We start from the raw sequence: 15,068 nt of genomic DNA, 5'->3' as shown, positions 1-15,068 counted from the left end.
CCGAATGGTCAACACCCGACATCCTAAGCAAATACTAAAATATAAGCCAATTGGAAAGAGAGGGCACGGTAGACCTCAAAAAAAGATATTGGATGGATAATGAGACCGGAACAGACCAATATGGTCTATTCCCGTTATGATAAATTTAACACGTTACCATAGAGAGATAGTATTGGGTTTAATCCGCTAGAGGGCGAAATCCGTTGTCTGCAGTCTTAGTGACGCATAGTTCACGAGGAGGTGATATTTAAAATAACAAACAGTTTTAAGTAATAGTTACTACTGTCAGTTCCTGCAAATCTAGCAATTTTCTTGGAACAGGGATTATACTGCAATGGCTGATAACGAGCAAAAAGCAATGCAGCTGATTGCTGATGCTGAAAAAAAGCTTAAAGGATCCCAGGGCTTTTTGGGTTCACTTTTTCGGTAAGCAAATAATTAATTCATTGTTAAGTGAATAATAATATTGCATGAAGAATGATACAAAACTTTTTCTTGAGAGCATTTCGGTGAAAGGTAACGAAATCCGGAGCCTCCCCTACCCGCAAATAATAGTTACTGAATTGTAAGAGAGCGCGTTTCTTCAGGCTTACGCTCAGCGAATGTGTAAAAACGTTATCTTCGGCGCAGAAGGCATGGCATGAAGTATATTTCTAAAATGATTAGCTATTGATGTCTACATGATTGCAGCAATGTTAGATGAAAGGAATAGTCGTTCCTGAAGTCATTTCATCAGCGAAGCACAGGTTGTCATTTAATTAATTAATGTTATTTGATTTATACGCGGTCTCCATTCATTACTAACAGAAGCTACAGATTTTTCATCTGTAGATACAGAAGGACAGTATGTGCTGGCCATTCAGTTCAGTAATATGCAACAGCATGTCTTGAGTTCTGTGGTGGTGCAGTATATGCTGATCCAAGATAATGAGTCTCTCAGGGCTAAGATACAGCAGGAGACAGCTACACCGACGTTTACTTCTATCAGCCGGAAAAGAGTAACTGCTACTACAGCAGACATAGGAACATTGGCAATAGACAACTGAGGAGGAAGAGAGAGAGAGAGAGAGAGAGAGAGACTGAAAAATCCAGAGTATAGTGAGCAATGGGAATGACTGAATTCATTGTAGAGGATAGTACAACATGGTGTAAAGATGTTTTTTGGCACATATTAAGTGTCCTGATACCAGTGCAGCAGCATAACAATACCAGTCTCCATGAACATTGTTTTAAATCACATGAAAAATGTTCATATTTTATCTGTCTTGTATTAATTACTTCTCTCAGTCTAATGTATCATGTTACAAGACATGAACCATTTCTAAAACATGGTTCAGAGACCATATGGATTGCTTTACCTTACCTGAAGTGTGTTCATTGATTGGATTTCATTCCAGTTGAACATCAATAGCATAAGGTAAAACAAGATACTAACAGTAGGGATTTGCCATCTCCAGGATGCAGTGAAGTATGAGCAAGCAATTCAATTGAAATAATGTATTAATGGAGAAAGATTAATTAATTTGCTGCATCCAGAAATTTAATAATAAGCAGCACTGTTTATAAGGAAGAATATACACAAACAAACATGGAAATTTGATGGCCATAAATTCAATCAAATAGACCATGTTGTAATCAGTAAGAGACAGGAATTGCATTCTGAATATCGAGAGCTTCAGAAGGGCTGCTTATGATAGTGACCATTTTCTAATTGGTACTATTCTTAAGGTTAAAATAAACAGTAAATATTTTTCAGTACATGTAAATAAACTGTAATACTATATTAATAAACTGATTAAAACAGAATGGAGAAGCAAATTAGTGTAGATTAAAAGAAATTGAAAAATATGTAGCTAGAAGAGAATAAATATTGGAAACATCTGGAATTGTATCAAGGATAGCATATAAGTAGTAGCAGAAAACTCAACTGGAATTCAAAGTAAAATACAACATAAAAATGATTTAATGAAGAATGAGAACTGATAGTAAAGAAAAAAGATAAAGTATTTGGCTTAATTACCCAACTGATATTCATGCTGCTCAGAGATACAAAGAGAGTAGCAAAGAAGCTAATAAAATAATCAGATAACAGAAAAAAAAATTTTACATAAACAGATAAAATCCAGAGATACCAATAAATAACACTAGACAATTTTTTCATGAAATTAAACCCCAAAACAGGCCCACATATGAAATATAAAAACTTCAGTAATCAACATTAGCAATGGACAAACATTAGTCAAAAGAGGTGAAATACAGGTGGAGAGAGAGAGAGAGTGCTTTAACAAACTCTTAAATTGTGATGAAGTAATCTAAAGTAAGTTGCTCAAAACCTTCCATATAAAAATTAGCAATTGGTTTGTGTATAGGGAGAAATGGTGAGGTCATGGTTGTGCTTTCTTTTTATAGGTAGAAAGTGTTTTGCCACACAAAATATCCAGCATGTAGTATACGTGCAGAGTTTGCTGTGATATATGGTAGGAATTTCTTATGTTGGAGAAATTGGGACATTTGTGAAAAGGGCAGAGATGTCAAAACTGACTACTAACAAGCAGAACGTACCAATCAGCTGATAGTTCAAGGTATGTTGTTCTTGTTATGTACCATCCAGTTGTTTTCAACTCTTGGTGATCTTGTGAACAAGGGCTCTCCATCCTACTCAGCCTTTTGTCCTTACTTTCAGTAAGTTGAAGTTGGTAAATTCTTTTATTTTGCCATCCAACTCCTTTGTGGTCTTCCTCTTCTCATTCCCTAAATCTTCCCAATTTAACTGCCTTTTCCAATGATTCATCAGTTCACATAATATGTCCATAGTACGTCATCTTCTGTTTTGCAATCATTGCCTCCAAAGAGCATTCTGTCTTTATATTCTCTAGAATCTTATTGGTGATTCTTGCAGTCCATGAGATTCTTAATAGTCTCCTTCACACCTATAATTCAAATGAATCAATTTGCTTTATTACTACTACATCACTTCTAGAAATACCATTCCTTTGACAATTCTAACTTTCGTTACCTTACTAACACCTCTATATTTCATAATTTTTTCAGGTTTAACACTGCTTTTTCCCCCCATTACTATCCTTTTAATTTCATCTTCACATTTACCATTATTTCCGATTCTTCCCCAGTAAGTCTTTCAACAATTTCTGTTTTATTCCCTCTTTTTCTATTTTATCTCCCTCTATTGTAAATTCATTTAAATTGCCAGAAGCTATCACTTTTGTTTTGCTGATGTTTAAATTAAGCCTGGATTTCTTACTTTCCTCCTTAACCAATAGAATCAACCACTCCAGATCTTCCTTAGTTTCTGCTGTGAGGGTTATATCATCTGCATATCTTAAATTATTTATTTTTCTGCCAGCAATCTTAATTCCAGCTGGATCTTTGTCTAAATCAGCCATTTTCATAACATTCATTATAAATGTTTAAAAAGTAGGGTGACAATATACAACCCTGCCGCACCCCTTTTTCCACTCAAACACTGTCTGTTTCTCCAAAGACTGTTTTTACTGTAACATTTTAGTTGTCATATAGCTTTCTTATTTTTTAACATCTAATTCTCTTGATAAGAGAATTAGATGTTCAGGTATTATTATTATTACCCCAAGATCTCATGGAGTCAAAGACTCAAAAACAGAATCTCCAGTTTTGGCTATGTGTCCTCTAAATTTCTGATCCTTATCCACTATCACCCCCCAGATCTCTTATTTCTTCTACCTCCAACAATATATCCTCACCAAGTATAAATTCTGCATCCCCTCTTTGTTTTTCAAAATTTAAAACCTTACATTTTGCAACATTGAACTTGCATCCTCATTTCCATGCCCAATCACTCAATTTATTCAAGTCTTCTTGTAAGGCCACAACATCTTCACTACTCTTCATGGTTTGTCCCAACTTGCATCATCATGCAAACAACTGAATATCTCCATCCAAATCTTCACCTATATCATTAATATACAAGTTAAACAGTAATGATCCCAAAACAGACCCCTGAGGCACCCCACTAGTGACTTTCCTGGATATCGCTCCCCCATACACAACTTGTTGATACCTATCAGATAGCCAGTCTCCAATCCAATGCACTAATCTAATATCGAACCCCATCTGCTCTAGTTTGACTATCAATTTATCATGAGGTACTCTATCAAAAGCCTTTGCGAAATCTAAATATTATATATTACTGTGTATCCTTCTCCTCTGTCTAAGGAAGCAGTCACGTTATTGTAATAAGTAAGTAGATTACTAAAACATGACCTGCCTTTAGCAAATCCATGCTGTCCATCAAAGATAATACCATTGTTGTCAACCCAACTCTGGATCCTAGTTGTCACAAGCTTCTCCAACAACTTAACCACAACACCTGACACACAGATAAGCCTATAGTTGGATGCTTGAGTTCGATCACCTCCTTTATGAAGTGGCACAATCTTGCTCTCCTTCCACTCCTTAGGGACTTGACTGAGTGCAAGACTCGTATTAAAAAAATATGTCAAGACAGGTGTTAACTCCTTGGCACATTCCTTCAGAATACGTGGTGATATATTATCAAGTCCCACAGCCTTATTAACATCTAGTTTACTCAATTCCCCATACACCTCTTGCTCACTTACAGTCAATCTCTCCTCACCATCATCTACTGCTCTCAATCTCTCCATGAAGTTGCATTCACAAGATTGAAAGACCTTTATGAACTGCTCATTAAGTATCTCCACCACACATTCAGCAACATTGCCATTTATCTCATTACAGTCCACTGTCTGTTGTGACCTGCACAATCAAAAGCTTTCTTATAATCAATAAAACAGATGAATGCTTTCTTCTGAATTCTCTTGTTCTTTCCATAATCCATGTCATGTTTGCCATTTGGTTTTTCATTCCTCTACCTCTCCTAAAGCCTTCCTGATCTTGTGGCATTTCTCTATTCAGACATATGGCTCCAGCCTTTGTTAGATCACTTTCAGCATAACTTTACTTGCATGCGAAATTAAAGTGATGGTTCTGTGATTCTTACAATCTCTGGCATTTGGGGGGGGGGGGGGGGATTGGGGATGAAAACTGATGTTTTCCAATCTGTAGGCCAGTATATTTTCTAACCTGTTGACAAATTTCAGTCAATATATTCACTACTTCATCTGCAGGTTCTCTCAATAATTCCATTTGACACCAAGAGCTCTAGGAGCTTTTCCTTTTGGCAGCTGTTCCATTACTGATATCACTTCTCTCTTCATTATCATGGGTTCCTCAACAAATTCTTGCCTTTTAATATTATCTTTCTTGTACAAATCCTCTACATACTCTGTCCATCTTTTTTTCACTGCTTTTTCTTCCATCACACATTTACCCAAATTACTTTTTACAACTTCTAATCTAGGGATAAACTTCTCTGTAACATCATTTATTTTTCTAAACAGATTTCTTGTTCTACCCATACAATTGCTTTTTTTCAATTTCCTTGCACCTTTTGTTTAGATGTTTTTCCTTATCTTTCCTAGCCTGTGTTTGGAAATCTGCACTCAGTTGTCTGTTTCTTTGTTTCTCCAAAGTTTCATTTTCTTCTTTCCTGTGCTATTTGAATAGCTTCTTCTGACAGCCATTTACAATCCTTCTTTCTTGTTCTTTATTAAGAGTCTTCTTTGCTGCTTCTGTGACTGTATATTTGTTTTTTCCCATAGTTCTAATTTTCTTCCTGTCTTGTCCAGACTTTTTAATTTCTTTCCAAATTTTACTTTAAATGCTTCATTTATAGGATCTAAGTCAAATCTGATTTTGTTTCTTATTAATCCTTAATTTCAATTTAACTTCACCTATCAATAATTCATGATCTGCTCCAGATAGTGTTTTCACTACTTGCATAGCATTCCTCTAACTTCTGCTGGCAACAATATGATCTGATTTCTGTATTTTCCATTAGGTGAAGTCTATGTGTACAGTCTTCTATTAGTTGTTGGAAGCAAGTGTTTGCAGTAAAGCAACTGTTTCGAACACAAAACTCCAACATCCTTTCTACTGCTTTATTCCTCACTCTAAACCAGATTTTCCAGTGATGCCTCGTTTTTTTTTTTTTTTTTTTCACCCACTTTTACATTCCAATCACCTAATATCAAAAGAAAGTCTGTTTTATCAGTAATGTATACTACTTGTTGCAATCTGCTGTAAAATTTTTCTACCTTCATCTTCACTTGAATCTATAGTGGGTGCATACGCCTGTATGAGTGTAACATTCCCTGGGTATGCCTTTATTCTGATTAGAATTATTCTATCGGACACTTGGTTGTAACCCAAAATGTATTTTCTGTATTCTCTTCTTTTGAATGCTACCTTATTTCTTCGAAGGTTTTCATGTCCAGATCCACAAAAAGAAGATGATGCCGAAAGAATATCATGAAAATAAGAGTGTGAGGAGTTATGAAATATATAAAGCTCAGGCCAGAAAAGTAACAAGTATTGTGCAGAAAGCTAAATCAGAGTATGAAAAGAAATTGGCTATGCAAGCTAAAGGTAGTCCAAAAGAATTTTATCATTATGCCACAAGCGAAAGAAAGAATGAATGTGAAAGAATAATTTTATTGAATGCAGATGGTACTTGAGTGTCGGAAGCTAATGAGATTGTTCAGTTAATGCGTGCTGACATTTTTAAGATATATCAACCAGGTGTATGTAACATGCCGCACAGTGCTACATTGGATGAGGAGTTAGAGGTTCATGAAGAGCAGTTGCATAATCTGGATAAGAATTTGTCTATAGGGAGAGATGGAATATCTGTCCATTTGATAAAGGAATGTTCAGCCGAATTGGCTACGCCTTTCACAATATTTGTATAACTTGAGTTTCAGCTCAGGAATGATACTACACGAATGGAAGAAATGTATGATAGTTCTATTGTACAAGGGTGTTGCAAAAACTGATGTGTCTAACTCCCCACCTATCAGTATCTCTGGTGTGGTAGTGAAGATTTCAGAGAAGTTGATAACTCTCATACAGAAATGGGTAGACAAGCAAGCTATACTCTGCAAGGAGCAGCATGGGTTTACTAAAGGAAGGTCATGTTTTAGCAATTTGCCCATATTTTATAACAGTATTATGGCTGAGTTGGATGAAGGGAATGGATATACTATGGTAATGTTGGATTTTTTTAAGGCATTTGATAGGATACCACACGAAAAGCTGTTGCATAAACTGCAAAATATCTGAGATAGGAGTGTTGGTAGCTTGCTCCACCTTTGCAACGAGTTGCCCTGGTGTTGTACCACCTTACCCCAGTCCTGAAGATACTTTCAGGTGCAAACTTTGTTTGCTCACACTTGGATAAAGGATTAAACTAATTTTATTATACTCTAACCAAGTGAAAAATAAACTTGCAAAATATGGGATTGGAATATAAACTCTTGACTTGGATCAGGGGATGGTTGACAGACAGATATCAAAAATTGGTATACAGCAGGTGTGAATCTGCCAGATTTAAGGTGACTATGGTGTGCCTCAGGGTTCATTCCTTGGGCCATTATTGTTCAATCAGGCATGGTCTAACATCAGATGTGCAATTGTTTGCATGATTTGAAGATAGGCAGGGCAATCAGGAATACTACTGATACTCAGCACTTACAAAATGATTTGAATAGGCTGGAAATTTGGGCAAAGGAAAATGGCTGTCAGTTTAATTTAGTAAGTGTCAAGTTATGCACTTTGGCATGATTGGTATTCCAGTGACATATTATATTAGTGGGGTTATGCTACAAGAAATTGAGGAGGCAAGGGATCTTGGCATGTTGCTGGATAGAAATTTGAAGTTCAAAGGTCACATAGCAAAAGTTGCACATACAACTTGGAGAATAATTGCATTGTTGAAGCAAACCTTGACATGTAAGGATATACAGTGGGTGTGATAGAGGTCTATAAACTTTTGAATGGGTGTTATAGAATATCAAGATGAAATTTTTCATTATATGGAAGGTGGGGAGAGAACACGGGGCATCTATAGAAGTTAAATTTATTTGCAGTGAGTATATTAAAAATACACAACACTTCTAAACAAAATTAAAGGCATCAAACTGGAAAAAGGTGATTTATTAGTCAGTTTTGACGTCTCTGCCCTTTTCTAGATATACTTGTCACATAATCTACCTTCTGGTAGTCTTTCCTTCACTGTTTACTGGAAATCATTTTGCCTCTTTATATAAGGATTTGATAAGACCACACCTGGATTATTGTGTGCAGATTTGGTCTCCTGGGTTCCAAGGGGATAAAGAAGCTGTGGAAATGGTGCAAAGAAGAGTTAGAAAGATTTCCAGATTATGGGGACAGATTGTGAGTATGTGGATTGCAGACTCTGGTTAAGAGGAGAAAGAGGCGTGATGTGATAGAGGTCTATAAACTTTTGAATGGGTGTTATAGAATATCAAGATGAAATTTTTCATTATATAGAAGGTGGGGGAGAGAACACAGGGCATCTATGGAAGTTAAATTTATTCGCAGTCAAGAAAGGGGTAAGAGCTAGGTTTATCTCCCAGAGAGCAGTGAGTGAGTGGAATAGTTTGCCTTTAGGCATAGTGAGTGCATCTAGTGTGAATGAATTTAAGGGAAGGTATGACAGCTGGTTTGGGCGATTCATAGCCTCTCTCGATGAGTCCTTGACTCCCTGAAGTTCTTAGATAATAATAATTAAAAAAATTTCATGTCCATCACGAAATCATCAAAGTGACCCATTCCTGTCCATCTCCGTTCATTGATTCCAAACATCTTAACTTGAGTTCTTTTTATTTCTTTCGTTAACAGTTTCAGTTTTATTTGATAAATACTTCTTATAGTCCATGTTCCTGTTTTATATTAATCGATAAAACGGAGGTGTCTTCCTCTGAGATTAACTCTATCAGAAATTGAACTTCCAGACTGCTTTGATCCAGCTTCATCATCCTTGTTAACTTCATTGGAAGTTCGTCGTTGCTGTTTCCCATTTTAGTGACTTCTGACCTAGGAGTCCCATTTTACAGCAAAATTTCAGCCTCTGTTCATAAGAGTTTCTTGGCAAAATGTATATAGAAGTGGTTTGCTATTGTCTTCTGTGTTTGTTTAGCCTACTAAGTAAGGCTAAACAAACTGCAAGAGATGAAGAAAAGTAATATAGGAAAGATTGGGGAGGGGGCGCAGAAAGGAAAGAAAGAAAGAAGAGTAGGGACCACCAGTCTACAGATAATATAACAGATATATATTACATGAAATAAGGCATGGTCCAGCATCAGTACTCACTAAAGTGAACCCTTGAGGGATAGTTGAAGGTATAAACAGGAATTATCATCTAGTCAGGAAACTAGCATCAACACTCAAGCAGTCGGTTGGTCATTCCCCTCTCCTATATTGAAAGTACACAACACTTGTAAACAAAATTAAAGATTTCAAACTGGAAAAAGGTGATTTATTAGTTGATTTTGATGTCTCTGCCCTTTTTCTAGATGTCACATAATCTACCTTCTGGCAGTCTTTCCTTCACTTTTTACTGGAAGCCTACACATACTGGCCAATATACACAAAAATACACATAAACTCTTACCACCACCCAACACAAAAACTAGGTGTCATTAACACTAAAAAACAGAGTTTTGAAGATTTGCTCCATTGAACAAGCACTTAAAGATTAATTAAAAGTTATCAGCAATATCTTCCTGAAAAATGTCTACAGCCAAAATATAATGTAACAAAATATAACCTCTTCAGTCTCCAAAATATTTGGAGACTGAAGAGGCTATGCATGTGATATATATTTGTGCGAGGATAGGTTAGATGTGAAAGTCAACCACAAAAAGCAAAACTGATCTTAGTTTGGAGAACATCAAAAGTGACCGTGGTCTTTTTTCTTGAAAGGATGGGATTGTTTTTGGTAGCATTAAAATTTAGTAAATTTTCACTACCCTTCAAAATGTCCTGGAAGATCATTGCTTAAGGTATTGGCCATAGAAGATCTTGAAGCTTAAGTATTACAACACTTTATGAAAGGTGAAGAGAAATGGAGTCTAGTGTCATCAGCAAGGCTAGGAAAAGGATTGGACATTAGTGAGAGAAGATTGTTAATGTATTGAAGAAAGAGTTAGGTGAAAGCACAGAGCCTTGGTTACTTTGGCACTGATGGAAAGATCAGATGAGATGCAACCATCCACCATGACATGCATTGAACAGCTAGATGGAACCTGGCAGTCCAGTCATGAACGGTAGAAGAGAGAGAGATATATAAGATAGCAACTTGGAAAGAAGGCTGTGAAGGCAACTCTTGGTATAGCTGGAGGAATGCCATCTGGCTTGGAAGACTTCTGAGTATCAAAGCTATGGAACACTTCTGAGTATCAAAGCTATGGAACACTTTCTGACAAAAGATAAGAATAGTAGAGGAAAATTTGCCTTGGTTGTCTGAACAGGCTGTTGAAGGAGAAGGCTGATGCCAAGAGATCTGTTCTGTTTTATCTTTAGGAAATGTTGCTATTGTTTGATCAAGATGAGACGTGGAAACATAGTGGAACTGAAGTTTTGTGTAACAGCTATGGCAAGAGATCAGAAGGCCTGACTGCCAGTTGAACATGAGAAAAATTTTTGCATTGAGCCCAGTGCAAAATCTGGTTTAGCATTCTTATTGATCACATTTATAGAATAATATAGTGTAAACTTGGTGAGAGGCTGGAATGTTCAGCATTTTTAACCTGGACAGCTTTGGTACATTTTTGGAAAACCAAGGCTTGAATGAGGATAGAGGATTTTGAATGCAATGGGGAATAAAGGCTTTTATTTTAGTTAATAGATCAGAACAGGTGCTGAGATCAGGAAAGCAGAAGAATAATTGAACCATAGAAAAGAGGCATAAAAATCTTGGTCATCCTAACTGATACCATTTTAGCACATATGATAAATGGCTGAGAGGAAGATCTTTTGGAAAAGAAAATGAATAACATTATCAGTGTTGCCAAGAGGAGAGCTGTCAGCTTTGTATTCGGAAGGAGAACTAGTTATTAAGATGTCCAGGATGTTGGGAGTATCTGAAATTCTGGTAGGTTGGTTAACAATTTACATTAGATCATTACTGATAGCAACCAATTCAGCATATCTTTCAGCTTGGTCTGTGAAGGTAGAGAAGGAGAGCAGTCAGAATTGTGAAAATTTTGAAGGAAAATTATCATACTGTTTGGATGATTAGACTGAATATGATCAACTTTTAGAGAGAGATCATCAAAAAAGATCAGCATTAGAAAAAGGCAACAAAATAAAGCAAGGAAACCTTCTCTTATTTTAGCAAAGAAACCAAAGCAGAAAATATAAAGGAGATCCAGGTCATGATAATCTTTGGCATGATATGTCATGCCAAAGGTTATCCTTCTTACAGAAGACATACTTGCAACATGTACAGTTGAAAGATTCAGTTAACTGTAGTAAGAGTATGCCAGTTGAGATTTGATAATGAATAACAGATTGGGCTTGGATGGCTGTATAAGAGTGTGCTGAAAAGTAATAATCACCATGAAGGAATTGCGTTAGAACCATGTAACTTACACATTATTCTATATATTCCCCATGAAGTGTTATACACTTGTTACAACGCTGTTGCTTCATTTGCAATCCTCTGAGAAAAAAAGTCTTTGCCTTGTTGCACAAACCAGTCCTCAGCTGCAGATATGACTTCATCTGCAGTAAATATTGTTCTTTTCAAGTTTCTTTAAATTTGGGAATAGGAACTAGTCAGATCAGGTCTTGCAAATAGGGTGGGTGAGGCAGATATTGAAAGCCCAAGTTGTGTATTGTCTGTTGGGTTTCATGAGCAGTGTGAACAGGTGCATTGTCCTTCAGAAATAATGTCTCTGCTCAGTTTGCCATGGCATTTTTCTTTCAAAACCTCTTTCACTTCCTTCAGAGCTGTTGAATAAACTGCTGCTGTAACAGTTTCATCTTTTTGGAGGTACTCGGTAAAGATTACATCATCCATATCCTAAAAGACAATGACAAGAATTTTCCCTGCTGACTTTTGGTTTCGTAACTTCTTTGGCCATGGAAAACTTTTGTCACTCCTTTCCACTGACTGTTGTTCGGTCTCTGGCAATGTTTCATCAACAGTCACAATATGAGCCAAAAAATTTGCACCTGGTTTCTCAAAAATGACCCAAAATTCCTTTAGATGACAGCACACTCTCTCTCTTTTGATTGGCATTCAAGCATTTGGGGACCTACTTTGCTGAGAGCGCTTCTGCAATGTTGGTGGATAATGACTCCAACTCATTCCCTGGATATCCCCAGAGTGTGTGCAATGTTTCTGGCTGGTATTTGTCTATCAAAAAGATCATGGCATGCACTGCATCGATGTTTTCAGGTGTGATTTACTGTGGAGGGTCTTCCTGACCTGGGGGGCATCTGCATGGAGACTGGTGAGTGAGAGGAATTGATTGCCAGAATTGGTTGTGCGTTCCCTGATGGTGAATGGATTCAATGAGGCACGATAGGATTTATGTTTTTAATGGTTAATTTGGCTCTTCCGTGATGAGTCTCTGGACTCCATGGAGATGCTGTAAAATAATAATAATAATAATTCACAGGAGGTGATGTTTTATATGAAATGCAGGCCCAAAAAGTTAGTTGTGCAGAAAGTTAAGTTGTAGTTTGAAAAAAAATTGGCTTTGCAGGCTAAAGACAACTCAAAAGAATTTTGTTATGATGCAAGTAAAAGAAACAATAACTTTACTGAATGAGGAATTGATGCTCATATCAGAAGTGAAGATGCAGTTGCTTATATAATGAGTGCTCATTTCATTAAGATCTATCAGCCTGGTGTATTAACATAGTGCACAGTATTAACTACATTGGTGCACTATGTATTAGCATAGTGCACCAATGTAGTGGTAATACTGTCAGAAGCTAACACCACATTGGATGAAGAGATACAGGTGCATTAGGAGGTCCTAGAGCTGCTGCATAACCTGAATAAGAATTTGGCCATAGGGACATATGGAATATTGGCACATATGCCAAATGTTTAGCTGAACTTGTTACACTCTTGACATGTTTGTATAATTTGAATCTCAGCTCAGGAAAGATATCACAGAATGGAAAGAATGTAATCCCATTGCATTAGAGTTGTGCAAAGACTGATAAATGCTGACCTGTCAGTATATCTGTGGTGGGTGTGAAGATTGTAGTGAAGTTGGTAAGAACTTGCATACAGAAATAGATTGATAGACAAGCCATACTTTACACAATGGGGTTATCAAAAGGAGATCATGTCTGAGCATTTTGCTTGTATTTTATAATGTTATGGCTGAGTTGGATGAAGGGGAATGGGTACAACATGATAATATTGGGCCTTGGATAGTTAGATTGGATACTACATAAACCAAAGAATATGGGGTTGGAATACATGTTACTGACTTGGATAAATGGGTATCTAATGACAGGTATCAGAAAGTGGTTTTCTGATACCTGTAACCAATATATCCCAGGGATCAGTCCTTGGACCATTGTTCAATCTGTACATTAATGATATTGGAAAGGCCCTGACAAAAGATGTTCATTTGTTTTTGATGATGCAAAGCTAGGAAGAGCAATCAGGGATGGTGCTACTGATGTACATCACTTACAGAATGATTTGAATAAGCTGAAGCAGTTAACAAATGATAATAGCTGTCAGGTCAGTGTTAGTAATTGTCAAGTGATGTACTTTGGTATGATGGGATTTCCAGTGGCAAGTGAGTACGTTTAGTGTAAATGAGTTTTAGAGTAGGTATATCAGCTGGTGTAAGTGATGTATGCCTTCCTTCATGACTTACACCAGCTGATATAGGTTTCTCTTCAAGAACAAAAAATATACACTTGGCAAAGCATTGTTTAAAAAAATCAACTTGATTTTGATATTCTTTTTTTCCAGGCGGATACATTATTTATGTGTAATCAGTAAATGATTACAATTTCCCATATCATTGAATAGCCATTTTCTTCAATGATTGAAAAAAAATGGAAACAGCCATGTTCTGAAGATTAGTGAGTATGGGAGTGGCAAACCCAAGCTACCTGATGTTGGACCATACATCAAAGTCTGTCTCACCTAGTAGGCAGAAGTCCCAACCTACCTGGCCATCTTGGGATGAATTGGGGAATTAAACTTCCTGGATATTTGGAAAAGGACTCTTCAATCCTACCACTTTTTTAGTGCATGGATTTCACTCGAGAATGCTAATATAATTGTGCCTTATAATACATCTTATGCTGCATTGGTGGTCATGCAGAATAATCAGAGTTGCATTCAGGGCTTAGGCATAGGGTCCTGTTTGAGAAGTATATTACAGTCTCTAACAAAAGTTAGTGATATTGTGAATGAGGAATACAAAAGGTATAGGATTAATCTTAGAGGGGGAATTTTACAAAGGCACATGGAATGTTCTGGGTGTATAGATGAGTACTCTTGATTGATATTGTCTGTAAAGAGATGGAGAGGTATAAAATTGACATCCTGGGAATTACAGGGATCAGATGGAATGGAGAAGGTCACTTCAAAAGACAGGATGGTAAGCTAGTTTTGTATTCAAGAGGTGACTCAAAGCATCATAAGGTAGCTATGATACTGAAGACAGTTCAGGCAAGAATCCTTCTTGGTTATAATTCCATTAATAACAGGATACTTTGCATTAGACTTAAGGCTTATCCCACCAAAGTGTCAATTATAGTTTATGCACACCCTACACAGATAGGCCTAATGAAGAAAGTGAGGAATTCTATGCAAACTTACCTATTGTTCTGGACTGCCTACCAAGGAGAAATATACTTAACATATTAGGGTACTTTAATGCAAAAGTGGGAAAGAGTAAGAGAGTTATGTCTGAGTGTGGCATGTTTGGTCTGGGTGAATGCAGCACCCATCTTGAATGACTGTTGGAATTTTGCCCATGCTGGCAAATTAGTTATTTCCAAAACTGCTTCAAGAAGCACCCACGAGGGACCAATACTTGGACATCTAAATTGATTGGTCAAAATGCCAGATTGATTATGTTCTGGCTCTCCAACAGTGGAAGACAAGCATCTCTGATGTGCATACTTGCCCTGGAGCA

The 15,068-nt window shown here is 36.8% G+C and overlaps 1 protein-coding gene across 2 annotated transcripts in view; it reads left to right on the top strand.

Moving 5' to 3' along the window:
* The first annotated feature begins 255 nt into the window (after window positions 1-255).
* LOC150101396 (alpha-soluble NSF attachment protein-like) overlaps window positions 256-15,068 on the top strand; it is a 209,880-nt gene continuing 195,067 nt past the window's right edge. For both annotated transcript variants that reach the window (XM_090400554.1, XM_090400553.1), the window contains exon 1: window positions 256-426. In XM_090400554.1, the coding sequence (XP_090256680.1) occupies window positions 335-426 (92 nt within the window). In that variant the 5' untranslated portion in view covers window positions 256-334. The remainder of the gene's footprint in view (window positions 427-15,068) is intronic.

The sequence above is a fragment of the Typopeltis vanoorti genome, chromosome 11 (assembly GCF_054136105.1).
Source record: "Typopeltis vanoorti isolate ZY-2024b chromosome 11, IOZ_Tvanoo_1.0, whole genome shotgun sequence".
NCBI classification, from domain to species: domain Eukaryota; kingdom Metazoa; phylum Arthropoda; class Arachnida; order Uropygi; family Thelyphonidae; genus Typopeltis; species Typopeltis vanoorti.
This window is presented reverse-complemented; position numbering and strand designations above follow the sequence as displayed.